Source organism: Excalfactoria chinensis, chromosome 5 (assembly GCF_039878825.1).
Source record: "Excalfactoria chinensis isolate bCotChi1 chromosome 5, bCotChi1.hap2, whole genome shotgun sequence".
Taxonomy (NCBI): domain Eukaryota; kingdom Metazoa; phylum Chordata; class Aves; order Galliformes; family Phasianidae; genus Excalfactoria; species Excalfactoria chinensis.
The window spans coordinates 29348604-29368044 of NC_092829.1; the positions used below are offsets into that span (position 1 = coordinate 29348604).

A 19441-nucleotide genomic window follows, 5' to 3' on the forward strand; every position below is an offset into this window, starting at 1 on the left:
GTTGTTTTTTTTTCCCCACAGAGATGAAAGCTGTGAAGGGCATCCCAGTGTGTTTGTTATGTTACTGCTTTTCTTTTCTGTGAGCAGCTTTCCCTGGAACAACTGTGTTCAAATCTTAATAGCAAAGCTCACTATCTCTTTTGCTATTTTAATTCTTAATCTTTTTGCCTTTGTTTCTAGCTGCTTATGTGCTTGGACAATGCCTATTTTTTCTGTATGGTTGCACTCATTGTGTGTGTGGAAGGTACAGTTCATTCCAAGCAACATAGAATGCATGTGTTTGAAAAAACACATGTATTGTTGAATTGCATCAAAATTGCTTTGAGCTACTGATTTAAACTCTACAGCAGAAGAGCTCTTTAGCTGAGATCAACCATGTTTCCTTTGTATGGAGATCTGCCATCATAGCTCTACCCACATAGATGTGCTGATAGATTCCTTGGGGTGGACAATCCCTGTGTTAGAGGGCTGTCTAGATATTTGGTAATTATTTAAATGTCTCTTTTTACAGAACAGCAGCCTGCAGTTTCTCGGAGATGCAGCTCCTTAGTTAGGTGTTCCAGCTTTAGGAAACGAGGTAGATCTCAAAGATACAGAACAGGTGAGTTGAAAAAATGACTTGGAGAGGGCATATCTGAAACTGTGTGTGTGCTGAGCTCACAGCTGAATGCAATTAGATTTAATGGACTAAAACCAGAAAACTAGATAGATTTTTTTTTTTTTTTTCCAGCTAGCTTTCCAGCTAGTTTGAAGTGTCTTAGTCCAGTACCACTTGGGTTGAGGCTGCTCAAATAAAAGCTCACCTAAGGCTCACCTGCTCAAATAAAAGATAACTTATTTTAAATTCAGCAAGGGAAATAAATTCTTTAATATGTATTCTGGTTTGGGATGGAGGAAGAATCTTGCAACTTCTTTCTTCTTATAAGAATTCTTTCTTTCCTACAGTATGTTCAATGACTCCTATATTTTCATTCATGTCACATTAGTATTTAGGTTATGACTTTTCAGGTAACTTTGTGACTTACATTGACAGCCATAAGTTTCTATTTAGACCTTAAAAGGTAAGTCTGGTTTTGGGGTCAGCTTTAAAATGTAACTGATAATTTATCACCAATGGGCTACACCAACTTACCATCACCTGCCTAGCATTTGCTTTTTGCCAGCAGGTTTTTTTTTAACATTTGTCTTGGGTAGTCAGTGGCATCACATTTGTGCAATAATTTAAGATCTCTTGCAGTTGCTTGCCTGTTAGCTGCAATAAATTTTAATTACCTTGTCTAGAAAAAGCACATTTTACATGCTTGTTTTGATTTGTTTTTATTTTAGATGGGAAAGAGGAAACTTCCAGTCCATCATGGGAAAGTACAAGTAGTGAGCTGAGTGCCAGTACCTCAGGTATTGAGCCACAAAAGTGGTGTTCCATTGTCTTGTCAGTGTGCCATGCTGAAATATTTGTCTGATTGATTAATATAAGTTAGTGCTCTGTATGGGACAGAATTAGAACTATTCAATTTCAGGATTAACATTTTTAGCTGATGTTTTTTTCTAATTAGAATAACATGCATCTCCTTTTCTAGAATAAGAAAATAGCATTGGTTTTTTCTAGATATGTTTAGCATGCAGGAAGCTATGTTCTGACCAAACAGTGAAATCTTCAGCACCTTGGTAAAGATTCTCCTGTGTCATCCTCTTTACCTTAAAATTTCCTTGTGATTCTGCTCCTGTGTTTTTGTTTTAAATATGTATAGTGCTGTTATCTGGTTCATGTTTTGTTTTTCTATAATGGTGTACTGATTCATTCTCTTGTCTTGCAGAGGGAAGTACCAGTAATGTGTCTGGCTCAAGTGGTTTGGAAAGTAGAGCAAGACCACAGCAGCAAAATCCCCTAATTCCTATGATGCTTTCTCCACCAGAATCATTGTTAGTTTCTTGTGTTTTGAGAGGGAACTTCATAGAAGCCCATCAGGTAAACACGCTGTGTGGACCTTGTACAATTTAGAAACTAGCTTGGTGTTGGCATTTGTGGTTGTGGTGGGTGATGAAGGTCCTGCTCCTCCTGCATTAGCAAACACACAGCTGAAGCATCTGCATTCCGAGTGAAAGTGTCACTGCAGAAGTAGGTGCAAGCAAGATGAGCAAAGGTAATCCAAATGTAAGGATGTCTTGTTTCATTCAACAGGTTAAAGTAAAAGAAAAGACTCTTCTAAGACTAGTTTCTCAAAGCATGGCAGTGGCAGTGTTTGATCAGAGCTGGCCAAGCTTAGTAGTTCAGCAAAATGGAAAAAGTCAAGAGGTCATGTGAAGCCAGACAAGGAAGCAATGCTTGAGCAGCTTGCTTTAGTCCAGTGTATCAAAACCATGACTATCTGCTTCTCCTAGGCTGCAGTTATATTCCTTACTTGAAATAGAGCAAAAGTGATGAGTGAATTTATTTGTCAGCAGGTATGTTTTGAGGCTAAAACTTAGTTTTGAAAATAGAGAGGCTGGAGACTAACAACTTAGTTGTCTGTAGTTAAGGTGGTGGTTTTTTGTTGTTTTTTTTTCCATATTTTACTCCCTCAAGGCTACTTTTCTGTATGTGACTTTTGGATTGATGCTCTGAAAAATATCTTGAGGTGCATCAGCTATTAGATCATGTGCAAAAAGCAGGGACCTGGCTGAGTTTCAAATAGCAATACTGAGCCCAGTTAATGTTGTTGTTGTGCTAGCAGCAAGCTGCTGCTCGGCTCATTAGTTCTGTTTGACGTCAAGCATGCTGCTTCATCTTTTCCATGCTTAGAGGGCCGAGAAGCATTTTGTTTGTTTTGTTTCTCTGAATGTCAGTATTGCTTGTGGTAAAGAATTCATGTTTAGTTTGCATTCTGTTGTTGGTTTACTAATAGGATCATGAACATCCATGCTCATTTATTGTCTTTAAATCTTTAGAAGGTATTTCTTGCTGAGTAAGAATTTGTTTAAATAGCTTAGTATGAAGGTCTGACTTGCTACATAGCAAATATTCCGACATAGTGAACTGAAATCCTTACTACTTCGTAGTCTGAAATCAAGAATTATTCTGAAGTATGCAATTATGAAAATGCTGTTTTTTAGGCACATAAAATTTGGAGGGGGAAAATGAATACTATTTTTCCATGCTGAGTGCATGTTTTTATGCTGAAGTACCAGTTTCATTTTATTCCCTTAACTCCTTTAGAAAACTCAGAAGTTCTTTGACCTTTGAAAACTTCTTTTGATATACTCCGTAATAGCATTTGTTGTCATTCGTGACAGGTGGCTTTAATGTTCAATCTGGATACTTCACCTTGCTATGGTGAGTTGGTTTTCATGGAGCGCTACCAAGAAGCGGTGCGAGAAATGGCCAAAGTGGAGCACAATATTGAGAATCAAGTGTCGGATGGTACTGGAGGTATCAGGAGGTCCGGCAGTGGCCGCTCAACGTTGCAAGCTATTGGGAATGCAGCAGCAGCTGGTAAGGACCATAGGGGTTTTTTATTTGTGGGTTTTTTTTTGGTTGTTGTTTGTTTGTTTTGAGTGCTTCAAAAAGATGAGGGAGAAATGGAAAGCAGATGAAAGCAATTAGAGAACTGTCATAATGAGTGGAATAATTGTTCAGAAAGATACGTATCTCTTCTTTGACATAAAAGGAAATCCAGAATGCTGAAACTTACTGTTGATGCTCTTTTAGTTTTATCAATTCCATAGTAAGCATTTTATAAAGCAGGCCATCTACTGAATTACTTTCATAAAAGATTGGAAAATAATTATTCTTGCCAAGATCTGAGATGAAAATCCTGTGTAATTAGTGATTGTGTGTTTTGCTGACTGATGTAGGTATGGTGTTTTATTCCATCTCGGATGTTACTGATAAATTGCTTGCAACTTCTGGAAGTCTTGCCCCTACTCTCCAAGAAAACTTCTGGGTCAGCAGCATCCAGCTGGAGCACACTGATCCTCTCTGGGAAGTCCTTGAGGATCTCAGTCCCTCAGCAATGGCAGCATTTGACCTAGCTTGTACTCAGTGCCGTCTCTGGAAGACATGCAAACAACTTTTGGAGACAGCAGAAAGAAAACTGTACAGCAGCCTTGAAACTCGGGGTAGGCTTTTGGCTTGTAGAAAAAGTCTCTGTATGAGCTGTGTTTGTGCTAACACCAGCATCATAATAATATAAGCAAGATGAAATTAGATTTTTTTTTTTCTCCTTTTCTTCATTCCTAACTTTTATTTTGCCCTGTTTGTCCAATGACTTCTCCAGGTCACCGACCTGATTTTGTTTTGCTGCGTTCTGAAAGTGTAAAAGGTTTCCCAGCGTTTCTTCAGCAAATAAGTAAAATTCTCAACTATTCCTGCACATCTCAAGGGCAGTCCAAGTCAGGTAGTATACTTTGCTGATACAATTTTATGTTGGAATTCTGTTGAATATTTCAGATTCTTGCCTTCTGTTGCAATAAGAAGTTAAGGAATTTTTCATTTCTGAGTGTAGTACTTAATGAAAAGGGAGGGGAAGAAAGCAAAAAACATTCACGCTCAGTTTTGAATAAATTGAGTCACACTTTGAATTTGGCAATCTAGTGGTATTCTAATGCAGTTTTGGTTCTGTGGGAGTTTTTCTGTACAACAGTATTTTTGTATTTGTTGTAATTGGTGTTTCTTCCTATTTCTTTGTAGAGCTCTCAGAGGAGAAAATAAGCAGTTATTTTCGATGCAGTATTGTAGACCTTCTGCAAGCTTGCTATCCTTCCTTGACTGAAGAAAGTATTACTAACGAGGTTATTTTATCACAACATTTGGATCAAATCCTAGAAGCACTGACGCATGTTGAACGTTCTGTAGGTGAGTTTTTTTTTTGTGGTCATGAAGACTGACAGATGGATCTAGACTTTTGTTGTGTCCTGAAAACTGTAAATGTAGTAGTAATGGTTTTTGTCACATGCATGAAGAGGTAGGTTGCTCTAAAGGTAATGCCTCTTATTTATTTCCCTGGAAACTACACAGGTGCTAAGAGCACAGTAATGCTATTTCACAGAGCAAATTCTCTGGTACAAAACAGGGATTTTTTCAACATAGGCACTACCATTAGCTATGCATTTTTGCCAGCAGTGAGTAAGAGCCCTTTGCCATGCTTCTGAATACAGCAGCCACTGTTGTTGCTGCCCCTGCCAAAACACACCACCCATCACCTCAGTCTGCTCACATTCACTATTCATATTCACATTTATCTCCATAAATGTTCAGCAAGTGTTGATATTGGTTGGTTCAATTTTTTCCTCTTGGAGAAATTCATTGACACACCTTTGCTTCATACGTACTCCCATTAAAGACTGCTTCTCTGCCACCATCTGTTGCACAGCAACAAAGTTAATGTTGGTGGGAAAGTTCAACCTCTACTGCAATATCACCAACAACCGTGTCTGACATTGTGGACCAGCATAATAAAATGGAAGCATTACTTTTGGAGCAGCCTTGTATATATTTTTAAAATTGAATACAAAATATGAAATTTGGCTGTAATTCTTACTATCCAAGCATTTGTTTTCAGAACTAAAATAGTGAACTTGCCAGAGAAGAATGGAAAATGTAAATTTGAGGTGCTATTTTTCTTTTATTTGTACTATTTTTTCAATCATAGCAAAGAAATGTTGTAAGTACATTTTAACCTGGCCACTTATACTTAATTGGGTATATTCCTACTGCTGCTTTTTTCTGTGGTTTTCACAAGAAGCAGATAAAGTGTCAAGTTACTGTCATCTAACATACCTTCCAGTTTTCCTAGGGCTATCAAAAAATGGCTTGTCCTTTTCTGAAGGATTCTTCCTGGGTTGTGTTCTCCTGCCTGTTCTCTGAGTTCTCTTTGTTCAATAGTAATAGAATCTTTTCTTTTGTTTGGCTTTTTTTTTTTTTTTTTTTTTTTTTTTTTTTTTTTTTTCCCATTTTCCATACTTTGGAATGGCATGTAAATGTTTATAAAATATTGCAATAATTTTATGTTTGAGCAAACATGAGGAGAGTTGTAAGGGCTAAATGTTTTGGAACATAGTGACTGGTCAACAGTTGTGTTTTGGAATAAGCTTATCTATTATTGGTGTAACTAGATGTATTTTAGGCTTTTCTGAGTTGCTGTTTGCAAGGATACCAATTTAGGTGAACCACATTCATCAACGCTAAACCATTTCTCTTTTTTTCTATCTGTTTTAACACGTATTTTCTCCAGTTCCCCAGCTACCCCTTTTTGTCATGTAGTACTTGCTTAGTCTTGGATCTGTGTTTTTTTTTTTTTCTTCAACCAGACTCTAAAGGGAGCCTGCTTGGCACTTTGGTGGAACAGGCCTCTCTGAAACCCGTGGAACTGGAGAAACACCTGGTTTGGAATCAAACACAGCTCTTGCTGAAAACTCTTGATCAACATTTCCAAACCTCGCCAGAGAGCAACACGAAGACAAACTTTGTGAAGATTTTCTTTGACTACATTACTACACTAGCTGCTGTTGTGTTACGAAGTCTGAATACAGAGCTAGGTAAGGTGTTTCTGCCTAAAGCCTAAGTATGGGTGAAATAGCTAACTGTTGACAGCAGAGCTTAGCTATTTCACCCATACCATGACATCTGTGTAGTTTGTCTGACTGTAAGAGGTAACTATATAAAATGTCTTTCCTATACAAGCCTATGAACTGTACATAGGTCTTTTGATTTCTACCTATTATACTACTTTATTTCTTAATATCTATGCCACCTACAGCTGAGGTAAAAGTAGCCGATGGCAGTTGATAAATCAGAACAGTAATGTTAACTGCTGACCCAAATTCCGCACTTTGTTTGAATAAACAAATGATTTCTGCCCTTCCAAGATTGCTCCTCTACAAGGCAAGAATTATTTTTGCATCTTGTGGGGGGTCAGCATGCTGTGTGTACCACATTTTCTCAGTTTGACTTGATCAAGATATGAACTTAATTCATCTGTATCCACAGGCTCCTCAGAAAGCAATGCTGTATATTTTTGTCTCACTGCAGAGGTGGTTTTGGTTCAAGTATACAGTCAAGTGAAAAAGCTGTTGAAACGTAGATCTTACTTAAAAGCAAAAGATGCTCCACACTGCCAGTTCTGGTAACTGATCTGATAAAACATGAACCAGAGGTGCCAGTTTTATGCAGGGTGTTGTAATCAAAAAATCCCTTGTAGTTCACTTCGTGTTTACCTTGCTAATGTGAACATGGACCTTAGTAAGCTGAGGAAAAGTGGTTTCAGACTCAGGCTGTTAAAATTTGTCTTCCTAATACAAGGCCTGGTCATTCTGTGAAACTGATGTATATTGTAATAAATGTTTTATAATGCCCTGATTTTATTTTTACTTTTTTAAAGGCTTATCTGCAGAAGTGAAAGTGGGGAATCCTTTCATACTGTTACAGCAGAGTCCATCTCAGCTGCTTTCTCAACTCCTGTTTGAAAAGCAGGTTCCACCTGACAGGTTGGTGGTTTTCAGATATACTTCTCTGGGTTATTTTGATGCATTTGATTTTGGACTTTAGCCAAGTTTAAAATTCTCTTTGGCTGCTTAGCACAGGCAGTACAGCCTCCCTTTGCTACCTCCCACTCATAGATGTCTTAGTGCTGCATGGGTTGACCTGCAAGTATGTACCTATTCAGTAGTTTCTTTGCCATCGTGAAAATTTTTGCTCCAAATTTTGGATGACTTCTGTTTGTTTGGAAGAGGCAGTGTCTTTATACAGCTATCTTATATATATATTTTAATTGAATGTATGGCAGTTCAGATCACTAGACTTGCACCTTAAATGTGTAGTGCAAAATAAAAGATACCAGTATGACTACTTAAGAGGCATTAATAGCAACATGTTTTAGTATTGTTGCACTTAGGTGAAAGCCAGTGCTTGAGTATTAAGTTTAATTTCTTTCAAGGAATGGCTGCATAAGCTCTGAGTTATCAATGTTGTGTTGTATAAATTTTTCTCGTACCGTATGGGTAAAAGGTATGCACTCCTGCCATAGAAAATGTGTCAAGGACTGGACAATTTGGAAGATTTATGAAAATCTGTAATTGTGAAGTACTATTTGTGTGTGTTTCTGTTTTCAATCCTGCAGGCTTGCTTCGCTCTTGGCTAGAGAAGAGTTGAGCTTGAATGTGCAACAGGTTATTGTTAACTGTTGCTGTGAAAGGCTGTCCTTGTACAATTCAAGGCAGGAAAGCCAAGCAGAATGCCTTCTGACAAACATCAGAAACCTAGCACACCAGTGTGCCAAATGCTGCCTGCCAGATGTTGAAATACCTTTCTCCCATCATGCAATGGCCTCCGAGGATGTCTACACTCAAGCCTCATCCTCTGTGGCTGACTTCAGCCAGCACACGCTCACTGCCTCCTGCCTGGATTTCCTAAAGTCTCAGTCGAAGCTAACAGCCACAGTTGCATGTCTAAGTGCATCTAATATACAGAAAATTCCTAAATCAAGTTTATCCTGGATGGAGTTCTGGGACAAGCGGGAATTGCCATTAGGTTTGGAACAGATTTCAAGGGAGTGTGAGGCGTTGCTGAAGGAGTTCCCAATACTGGAAAGATTTCTGCTTGCTATGTTTGAGCCATTTCAGAATCAACAGGAAGAAGGTGGCAATTTAGCTGGTGTCTTCTCTGGCAGGACATACATACCTTTGGTTCTCCTAGGATTGCATTCCTCCACAGCTGTTAAGGTATTAATGGAAGTCTTTGAACAAGCACTTGCTGCAAAGGATTGGACTAGAGCTCTGAAGGTCTTGGATCTGTACAGTCAGGATGTGCAGGAACTGTTCGATGTGAAGGATGCTGTGCTGAGCTGTGCAGCTGCTGAAGGTAAGAAGGATGAAGTTCAGTGTTCCTCTGCATTCCTCTGCCTTCTTCCTTCTTTTTTGTTTATAAAGAGTACGTGAAACGGGAGATAGAAATGGAGGTAGTCGTTCTTGAGCAAATCCAAGAACAGGGTGTTTTTGTTTTGTTTATTTTCTGTCTTATAAATACAAGCTTTAACCTGATGGTTTGTTTTCTATGCAGGTAAGGATGGTTGGCAGTACTTATTCCCAGTAAAAAATGCAACACTAAGAAGTGTGCTGGCTCTGCGCTGTTTGGACAAATGGCCACTCGATGCCTGTTTGGAAATTCTAGCTTATTGTAGTTCTGATTTGGACATAACTGCTGAGCTGAAAGCAGATCTGCAGAGCAGGAAGAAAGAACTTCAGGTTTATCAAAAGGTACAAAGCCATTCTTTAAGTAACCAGTTTCTTTACGAAACAGGCAACAGGGAAAAAATATGCTTGCCCTTTGGTAAGAAGTTTTAGTGCTTGGATCTATTTTGATTGTGATGTTTTTTTGTCTTTAATTCTAAACAGGTCATGTGTTTTCAGTACTGTAACATCCAGCTAAAACTCTTTGCCATCTTTCAGAACTTCTCCACTCTCCTATGATACTTCAAGTCTGCTAATAGTATTTTGTATCGTTTTTGTGTGATGCCACTTAATTCATTTTAATTTTTAAAAAGTTTGTTTTTCCATTCTGTGCCACTGTGAGGATCTTTAGAAGCTTTCCATGGAAAGTCGTGCTTTTTATTTGCTTGAGAGATGTAGATATGTGTGGTGTCCAGGACTACTGGTCCAATAAGCATGCTTACGTTGCAGAGAGCTTTTCTAACTACAGCGCAGTTTAGATAACCAAGTGAAGCCAGACTAGTCGGCCTGGAGTTCGGTACAAACTGAAAAGGCAGATGGAGCATAGAGGAGTCATAAATTAGTTTGACTTTCTCACTGTTAGTGCCAGCAGTGTCTGCAGTATACGCTTACTTTCTCATCCATAGTTATTGCCATGTAGTCTTTTAGGAGCTTTCCCTTACAAACCTCCTTTGCAGGGGCAGTGATTGATAAATACAAATAAAGTTACAGTCTTTTTCCTGTTGGAAATGCTTTACAACATCCACATGCAGAGCTAGAGGTAAATGTGTATCTCCTTTTTGACTGTTGGTACAAAGTAACTCCTGATATGAGTCTCTCAGCTGTTTTCCTAGACTTCATGATTGTTGTAGATAAAACGTTTTAAATGCGTGCTACAATAATGTCAAACTTTTTCAGATTTTGAATTTGCAAAATGAACCACTGTGGAGTGACTGGCAGGATCTGAAAAAAGCCTGCACTGACGATCCCCAGGCCATCATGAATATCATTCTGAAAGCAAAGGTTAGGCATTGTCACGTAAATTTTGTTGAGTTTAAAACACATTAGACTATGGATAAAATGCCAGTTCAACAAATTTAAAACAGCAATCAGCAGATAGTACCTCAAGAAGGATTCTTTTGCTCAGTTCTTTGCTACAGAAACAGATTCAGCTTAATGTCAAGATTTATGCACAGTTAATAATCCTTTAACTCTTATTCTGAGGCACCTTTTCTGTTAAAATTTTCAAGATTTTAATAGTGTGACTTTTGGTGTAATACTAGCTTGATTATTATGTAAGTGCTAATACGGTAGGTCTGGTTAGCTTGGAAAGTGCTTCCCTAGAAAGCCAGTTTGCTTACTGTGAGGTGGGAAGGTATTTTCAATGCAGATTGTGACTCTTGCAGATTGAGTCATTCTTCTCCTTGTCATTTTAATTATTTGTGTTTGCATGGGGGAGAGGAGTCTGAGGTGAAGAATTTCTTGAAGCTGATCAGATCTTTGGATTTTGTTTGTGGGGTTTTTTTGTTTTTCCGTTTGCTTAGTTGCTTTTGTTTGTTTTGTTTTATCCTTCAGGATTATGAGTTGTGTGAGGAATGGGGGCACTTATACCCTGTCCCAAGAGAAGACTTGATCAGTCTTCACCGTGAGCACCTTCTCCACTTACTGGAGATGGGAGACATGGAAAAAGCATCACAGGTAACAGCAGAACTTTCTCAGCCTTATGTTTCAAGGTCAAGTAAGTTGAGAATATGGTATCTAAACTGTTGACTTCATTTCTTCCTTTAAGGAAGACTGTTTTATTAGGTATTTTTTCAAAGTCTTGGTTTTTCCCTGGTCTGCTGGTTGGACCTAGAAGTTTCTGTGTCTTCACAGCTATTTTGATTAAATGGAAATACAAGGCCCCTTTTACTTGAATAATTATAATGAAGTAATTTTGTGCTGCTTAAACAGAAGAAGCAGGAATTAAACTACTGGTACAAATTGGTCAGTTGTACTTCAGTGCCCAAGTAGTTTGTAAGTGGATGATCTAAATCATCACTGTGTGTGTGTAAGATGCTTGTGGAGGTTAATTTGCTTGCTTGACCATTGTATGGCAGCAATCTGTTATTCACTGACTGATATATTAAAAAAAAAAAAAAAAACTTCTCCAAGAACATAGTGAGAATTTATTGTATTTTGTATGTTTCTAGCTGTTACAAAGAATAGAAGATCCAGGTATTTGCCTTGCCATCAGCGAACAGTCTCTGGACCAGCATCCTAGCTTGGCAGCATCTCACTTCTTAGCTGATTACCTCACAACCCACTTCTACAGGAATCTGACAACAGCACGCCGTAATGAAATCCACGCACTTTACATGGGATCAAAAGTGAGTAAAACTCCTGTGTTGTAGGATTGACAGCAATATAGCTGTAGAAGTATCTGCTTGTAGATTTTTACCACAGAATCCTCACCCTATCAGGCTCAAAATTCCAAGTCTTAGAATCCAAAGAAAGGTTAGAGATGGCCTAAAACCTCTTTCTCTTCTTGTAGTTTCTGTGTTCTGTTGTGCTTGTAGCTTCCAATTTTAACAGAGCGTTCTTCTGTCTGAGCTGTGAGGAGGTGGGTACCATGCAGACTAAAAGAAGGAAAAAAAACAACCAGGGTATTTATCAGGACAGTTGCTAAGTTTTGTCTTAGCAAAAAAGGAAGCATCCTCAACTTAGTCTCTGATGTATCAGAAATACCATGCTTCCTTCCTTGTGTAGTAGGGCATAAATTACATTTGAAATATGGTCACCCGTGTAGTGGTCTTTAATACTTTCACAGCATGTTTCTTCCAGATCTGCTTTCCAAAGGCAGTCAGTATCACTCCATTACTTCAGTTTCTGCAGGACATTTGCCTCATAAATGTTCTCTGCTCATCCTGGAAATGCAAATGTTAACCAGTAGGTTATCTTAATAAAATATAACCTATCTGAAGAAAATCCAGATCTTTCTGCGGGACTACACATGGCAGCTTGCTACGGTGCTTTGCACAACAGTAGCAACATTTGTTTCTTTACTTTTGAAAACATGATTTAATTTGTAAAGAGTTTACATTAACTAGTCATCTTTAGAGGGAATTGCTCATATTTTCATCATCTCATTTCCTTCTAAAAGGATGGATGGCTAAGAATAGGGCTAGTGCCTTGGGTTTTGGTTTTTTTTTTTATTAGTCATATTTTAATAGGATAATATCCTGTACCCACTACAACATATCATGAAATGCTTTTCTGTTTTCAGCTTCCTCTGTAATGAGACAGTGTTTGATGGAATATGAAAGCAGAAGCTGAGTAAGCTGCTCGCTAATTCTGTCACAGAGCTATGAATAGGCCCATTAAGTCCTGTCTCAGTTTTTTGGCCTGTGTGTTATTTTGTTCCTCATGTAAGCTGCTTGGTTAGTTTCTTACCTTAGGCTCACATAAAATCAAATTTGGAGGTGTACAACTTTAACTTTTTTTTCTACTTTCCAGGTATTGCTGACTCTACCTGAACTCTCTCGTGTTAACTACTTCCACCTTTCCTCCAGGCCACTGCTTATGGTGGAACAGCTGCTCATGAATATGAAAGTGGACTGGGTATCTGTGGCTGTGCAGTCACTGCACCAGCTCTTAGGTGGACAGGAAGTTGGTTTTGCTGTAGAAGATATTGATAATTTGCTTTCAAAGTATGCAGAGAAAGCCCTTGACTTCCCCTTTTCATTGAAAGAAAGGAGATCAGGTGACTTTTCTTGAGAATGCTATTTTGTTTTTGGGGAGGAAGGGCAGAACTTCATCAGGAGTTGCTTTTCCATTTGTGCCATAACACTTTTAGACACTTGCCTCCAGCCTCCTTCTAGCCCAGAATATGTTCTAAAGCCCTTACATTTCTTGTAGGATGAAGGGTTTCAAAACCTTCTCATTTTCTTCTGTTGCTCCATTCCTTCCTTCTTTTATTTAATGCTCTTGACATAGCTGTCTTCTGGTGTGTTAACCCGTTTTCATCCATGTTGTCTTCAGTTCTGCATTTTGTTCTGCATTTTGCTCTGCATTTGCGGGTTTTGTAACTGGAACAGCAGAGGGTGCTGCAGATCAAGTTCAGTGGCTTCACTGTGTAAAAAATGCATGATGTGTGTACTTATTTGTATTTGTCTATCTGTTTCTTCATATATGTTACCACCTTGCCTTATGCCAGTTTCAAGATATTTGTCATTTCATGATTAAAAGATAAAGCTTTTGCTATTATGAAGGCATTAGACATCACAGCTTCATGCGAAATGAAGTTTAAAGTTGGAAGTGTGTTCGTTCTGCAGCAGTGTGAAACGCTTCATATTTGCCATATTGTATCTTGTGTCAACTGATGGTTTTCACAACTGATACTTTGTCTCTGCTGAATTATTTCTGAGCCTGTCAGTAGTCCATTGCTTTAGGGATCCCTTTCTCTGTGTTTTATGTAGTTTTGCTGTGGGCTAGTTTTCTTGAAAGATAATAGTTTGTAATTACAGAGCTACTCCTGTTTGCGCTAGTATTGTTACCTACTCCTGTCAGGAATCCTCGTGATCTTTTTTTAAAACAGGTAGCTTGATTACCAACATTGCTCTGTTTATTTTTTATTTTCTCCTGACCTAGATTCTGTGATACGTATTCAAGAAAGTCTCTCTCAAGTACTGGAGGGTGAAACAATGTCTAGATCAGGATCGTCAGAACTATCTCTTGCTGGCTTTACAGGTAAGGTCTCAATGCCACTTTTTTGTGCATTCTCTGGAGCACAAAGAAAGACAGAATATTTTCTTCAAGTCCGTCTCTGTGGTAGCATTTCCTGCTCTTTGCTCAGTATCTTTTCCATGTTAACTTTGGTTTTATAGTTGAAATTTCATCCTTGTGTCTATTTCCTTCTTTCTTTTGGTCCTTGAATTTAGTTTAGTAGATCCTGCTTGTGAACTGAAGGAAAACAGTACATCTTAATGTCCGAGGGGGCTCTACTCACAGCCTTCAAATACAATTAAAACAATATAGTTTAAGCAAGAAGAACTGAAGAATATTTGTTCCTTTAAAAGCAAGCACAAATTCTTCTGTAGTCTTCTGCATCAATTAGCTTTACTGGACTGGAGGGTTTTTTTATTATTTCAGTTTAATATCCTGCTATGTGGAATGTGGCTTGTGGGGCTGTAAAGAGCTGCTGAGGCTTTTAGCCTGAAGTGCAACTGGATTACATTATGTAAACTAAAAGTCTGTCTACTACTATAATTTGGATTAAATGAATGCATCTTTGGCTTCAAGGATGCTAAAGGCCAAAGAATAAAATCATGGCCTCCTTGAATTGATTTACCAATAGTAGACTGTAATCAGACCAGATCAGAGAGGTGTGTAGTATTGCTTGCCATGCCATACTTCTGGTAATAGAGAGAAGTCTAGATCTTAAGGAGCGTCAACCTGAAGATTATATTTTATGCTGTACCACTTACTTGGTGTATATATATATATATGTGTGTGTGTATGTGTGTGAGTGTATATATATATATACACACATATATACGTATACCTGTTTGTTTTTTTTTCATTCCTCCTCCAAGTCTCTGCTTGTGATATAAAAATAGATGCTGAGAAGTTGTCTTATAGTTTAATTGTTATGGCAAAGGTCTGTTAGTAACTAAGCAATTTTGGTCATTAGTATCGCAGTATCAGAAGCTTACAGTCTTACAGTTTTAGCTTAAAAGCATTATTATTCCTTACGCTCTTTTAATCTGCCATGCCTTGTAGAAGGATAAAAGTAGTCTTGTTGCAAGTCTCAGTAAGTCTGTAGTGTTTTCTGGTGTTCAGGACTCCATTAAATGGTTTAAATTCCCTTCCATGTTTGTCTTGCTGTGGCTTCTCTTAAGGTGTCACCATGTCTGCAAGTCCCAGAGAAAGAAGCCTGCAGCAGAATTTTTCTGAAGAATTTGTGCCACCTGAGAAGCCACCTCCGAAGCAACAGTGGATACCTGATGACACTGAAACAATATGTATGGTTTGCAAAACTGAGCGCTTTACTATGGTAAGGAGCAAAAATTAAGTTCTCCGGATGGTGATCTGTGAATGTGAATTGTTGCTCACCGTGTGCTTCTAAAATTTGTTTTTTGCACAGAGCATTTAAGCAACTGCAGTGGTGCTCTAAGGGAGAAGATTAATCTGAGTTTTGAAAATGTGCTGGCAGTCTGTTATATTGGTTAGAAACAACAGAATTTGTTCAGTATCTGTTGCTTTTGAATTTGGAAGTGGCTAAGGTTATGTCAGAAAGGCAGCTTACAGCTTCTGACTTTTTCAAGAGGTGATTTAAGTATCTTGGTGATCGAAGCTGATCCAAGGCTGCAAAAGTATATTTAAACCCCAAGTTGTTCCGTGTGGTTTTTGTTTTATTTTTCTCCTCCCTTCTTCCCTTGCCTTATCTTCCCTGGTGGGGAATTCTGTCAGTGAGAATAGATCACTTTATAGTTCTAAAAAGCCTTACCACGTGTTCTGTTTCCTCTTGTCAAATGCAGTACGTTTACTCATGAGTGGAGGCAGATAGGTAGATGTAGGAGGATGCAGTGGAGGCAGATATGGCAGAGGACTTGGGTAAATCCTTTCATCTGCCTACCCATGACCTTGTGTGCTCAGTTTAACAGACGTCATCACTGCAGGCGCTGTGGCAGGCTGGTGTGCAGTTCTTGCTCTACCAAGAAAATGGTAGTAGAAGCTTGTAGAGAAAATCCAGCTCGTGTTTGTGATCAATGCTATAGTTACTACAACAGGGAACATCTGCCTGGATTGGTACAAGACACAAGCATGTAAGTCTTTCAATTCTAGCTCTTCTAAATTCTGTGTACTCAGCAAAGTGTGTGAATGGAATGAGAAAAACTCAAATTCTGGTTCTATCTGGATATTATGATAACATCAGGTTTTTGGCAGACAGCTGTTGTGTGCTGAAGAGACCATTGTTACCTCAGTTTACTTGTCATATTAGGACACTGAAGAGCCAGTCAACAAAGTTCTTTATTTCTTTCTTTAAGCTTCAGTTCATCATTAAATATAAAAGTTGAATGTTTTGTTGGAAAATGTATTCAACAAAAGCTACTATGGTAAGTCACCAGGTTGCTTACAGTTTATTCAGCTCCTGGATTAGCACTGCATGGTGACTGGTTCTGCTGAACGTATCATTGTTTTAATGCTACTCCATAGTCCCTTGGTTACAACTTCTTGAATCCTGGAAGATTCAGAATCAAGTTCATAATTTGGCAAATTTTGTAACTGTGCCCTTAACAAAAGGGCTGCCATCTGTGGTGACAGATTCTTATGATATGGTTGCTTTCAGCTGAGAAGTACATTGAGATTCACTGTACTTAAGTAAGGTCAGCTGATGAAAAACATGAGTTTATGACCTCATCAGGCCTGCTAATAGAAGTATCTGCTATGGCAGTATCAGCAGGCTTGCTAGGAAAAGCAGATCTGAGAAAATGAGCAGTCACCTGCAGGTAGAATAGCTTGAGTTGGAATGGTTGCTTATGCTACAAGATCAGGTCAACAGAGCCTAGCTGTAAGCTTGGTCGCTTTTTAAGTGCTTAAGTGTTTTTAAGTGCTTTAAGTGTTGTTGTTGTTTTATACAAATAAGATGATTTTTAAAAAAAGCAAAAACAAAACACACCAAAACCACACTCCTAAATCTGGAAGACAGGGACTTGCATTCCAGAGAATTCAGTTGAGTTCTGATGTATTCTGTTACTGGGCAGTTCTTGTTCCCAGTGTTGTCTTTGCTATGATAGGTGCATCAGAAGGTAATATTCCTATAGAAGGATATAAGAATTAATAGCTTAGTGTAGTAGTGTAGTTGAAACACATGATTTAGAGTCAGAATTTCACATTTCCAGACAGTAGAGGGTGGGGACAAGGAATAGGTTGGGAAGGGTAGGGGGAGAAATGTTAGATTTTTACCATACATTGTTCTGAAAAAGCTAGCCATGTTAATCCTGTAAATTTTTTTAAAGTATGTTTTCTTCTATGTGCTGGAATAGGCCTGATGTTTCCTTCTTTCTGTTACAGCACAAAGGAAGATCAGGATGAAGTGGAAGGTAAGTAGTGGAGTAGTATTGAAATATATTTTCTTTCAGCACCTGATTGCCAGTGGAGTTAGAGGAGGCAAGCTGGCACATCTAGCTGTAGCTAAAGGTTGATCAAAAATTCAGTTGCAAAAACTTCAGTGGTGTTTTGTACAAGCAGGTTGAAGTTTAGAATACTTAACTTTCATTAAAGGGAATTTGTGATATAGAAAAAATGTCTGAGTCAATATAGAATAAGCTGTTTGGGGATTAAATGAAGGAACTGAACATATAGTTGGAGGAGGCACCATGCGTACTAGATACAGTCACGGGGAGGCTGTGTTAAGAGTAGGAATTATTAGCCTAGTGCAGAGCTGTGGCACCCTCCAAACCTTCCAGGGGAAGGGTCAGTTGGTGATGAACCATTTCTCACTTCAGAAGCGGTCAGTGTCTTGGGATATGAAGTCAGTGAGGTGTCCCTACTGAGGGTCTGATCTATCCAGATCTTGTATAGAGAAGTTCATGCAAGGTGAGTTCTCAGATAGAAGCCGTGCTGTGGGCAGAAAGCAAGTCACTTAGATATTTATCATTAGAGACATGAGGGGATGTAGAACAGTACCACTTGGAGCACCCAGTAGATGTTGCTGATTTCTTTTTCACTTGGAATAGCCAGCCGATAGATGATGCTGTTTCCTTTGTTCTAGGGTCAGTTTTTACTTTCCCAGGCTATTTACTATTTCTTCAGCAACAGCAGCCAATATCTGCTGTAGATTCCTGCTTTGTCAAGCTGTTTTCCACCTTGCCAGGCTATTTTTGTTTTTAACTTTACAGTTGTTGCTTTTTTTTTTGTTTGTTTGTTTTGGTTTGGTTTTGTTTTTATTGAGGTTATCTTGGAATATCTCTGGTTCTCAGCTATCCAGGTGCACATTAAAAAAACAAAACAAAACAGCTGCACTTCTCAAGGATATTCTGGGTTCCCAGGCTTTCAGATGTTTTCTTCTGTCAGTATTTCAGTAGGTGTCATCTTCTGTTGGTAATTTTCCCATTATGGCAAGGCTGCCTTTATGGCTGCTCTCATCACGTATTACTGGTGGTAGTTTTTGGTGAAAGGATGCTGGCGATAGGGAAAGTAGGCCTAGGTACAGTTTGGTAGCCTGCTGAGGAATGGAAGTGTTGCTGTGATGCATGTGCAGGACAGACGATACTGACAGGAATTGGTACAACTGCAGGATTACTATAGGCCCTGAAAAGGCTGTGGGAATACTCTGCATTATGAGTCTTTAGCAGGTTCTTTTGTTTTGTCTTGGGTTGTTTGGTGGTTTTCTTTTGCTGCTTGTATGATGATGTTACCTATTTTTTTTCTTACTGGCTGCAGAAACTTCTAATAATGAATATTCCACAGTGGTGCGAATACCCAAAGCAGCTGCCCTTGAATGGTTTCTTTCACTGAATGAAGAGGAGAATGAAATTGTACGCAGTGAATTTTATTATGAACAGGTGAGGCCTGGAGGAGAGTCCAATATAAGCAGTTTGTTGGAGACCTACCTCTACAATTGTGTTTGTCTTTCTTTCCTCAGGCTCCCAGCTCGTCCTTATGTATTGCCATTCTTAGCCTGCACAGCAACAGCATAGTGTGTGGCCACCAGCTGATTGAGAACTGCTGCAAATTGTCCCAGGGACTCACTAATCCTGAGGTAGATGCTGGACTCCTTATGGACATTATGAAACAGTTACTCTTCAGTGCCAAAATGATGTTTGTGAAAGCTGGAAGGAGCCAGGACCTAGCTCTCTGTGACAGGTGATTGGTCAGATGTTCACTAGGATGTGTTATTTTCACTGGGGAGTAGAGGGTGGGAGAGTTCCTTTGGATGTGCTGTGGGCATTTTAAACGGGAAGAGAAGTTGATAATGTAAGAATAAGAGTTCAAGTGACAGAACTTCAAGTATTATAACTACATAATAATTACTAAGAAAATTCTCTGAATAGGAGAAATAATTCATGATGATTGGGGTAAAAATTTTACTTCTGTATTTTCTGCTTTCAGTCTGTTTCAATTTAGGTTTCCAAAGCTGTGCTTGCTGAGAAGTAGTGTATTAATCTGGAGTTTTTGTCCTGGAGGGCTTAAAGTGGCAGGAGCAGCATATGGATTTCACATGTACCGCTTTTTGTTTTATAATGCCTGTTGATGTCTGCAATTATCTTCTTTCAGT

General features: G+C 38.7%; 1 protein-coding gene across 1 annotated transcript in view; it reads left to right on the plus strand.

Annotated features, from left to right (window-relative positions):
- ZFYVE26 (zinc finger FYVE-type containing 26) overlaps nt 1-19441 on the plus strand; it is a 45191-nt gene that overhangs the window by 12258 nt on the left and 13492 nt on the right. The window contains exons 12-32 of the mRNA XM_072338725.1: nt 512-601; nt 1327-1395; nt 1815-1966; nt 3271-3469; nt 3832-4095; nt 4254-4373; nt 4667-4831; nt 6286-6513; nt 7356-7461; nt 8094-8833; nt 9032-9228; nt 10099-10203; nt 10756-10878; nt 11373-11549; nt 12676-12922; nt 13810-13908; nt 15060-15214; nt 15817-15986; nt 17236-17264; nt 18607-18728; nt 18809-19029. Of these exons, the coding sequence (XP_072194826.1) occupies nt 512-601; nt 1327-1395; nt 1815-1966; nt 3271-3469; nt 3832-4095; nt 4254-4373; nt 4667-4831; nt 6286-6513; nt 7356-7461; nt 8094-8833; nt 9032-9228; nt 10099-10203; nt 10756-10878; nt 11373-11549; nt 12676-12922; nt 13810-13908; nt 15060-15214; nt 15817-15986; nt 17236-17264; nt 18607-18728; nt 18809-19029 (3778 nt within the window). The remainder of the gene's footprint in view (nt 1-511; nt 602-1326; nt 1396-1814; nt 1967-3270; nt 3470-3831; nt 4096-4253; nt 4374-4666; nt 4832-6285; nt 6514-7355; nt 7462-8093; nt 8834-9031; nt 9229-10098; nt 10204-10755; nt 10879-11372; nt 11550-12675; nt 12923-13809; nt 13909-15059; nt 15215-15816; nt 15987-17235; nt 17265-18606; nt 18729-18808; nt 19030-19441) is intronic.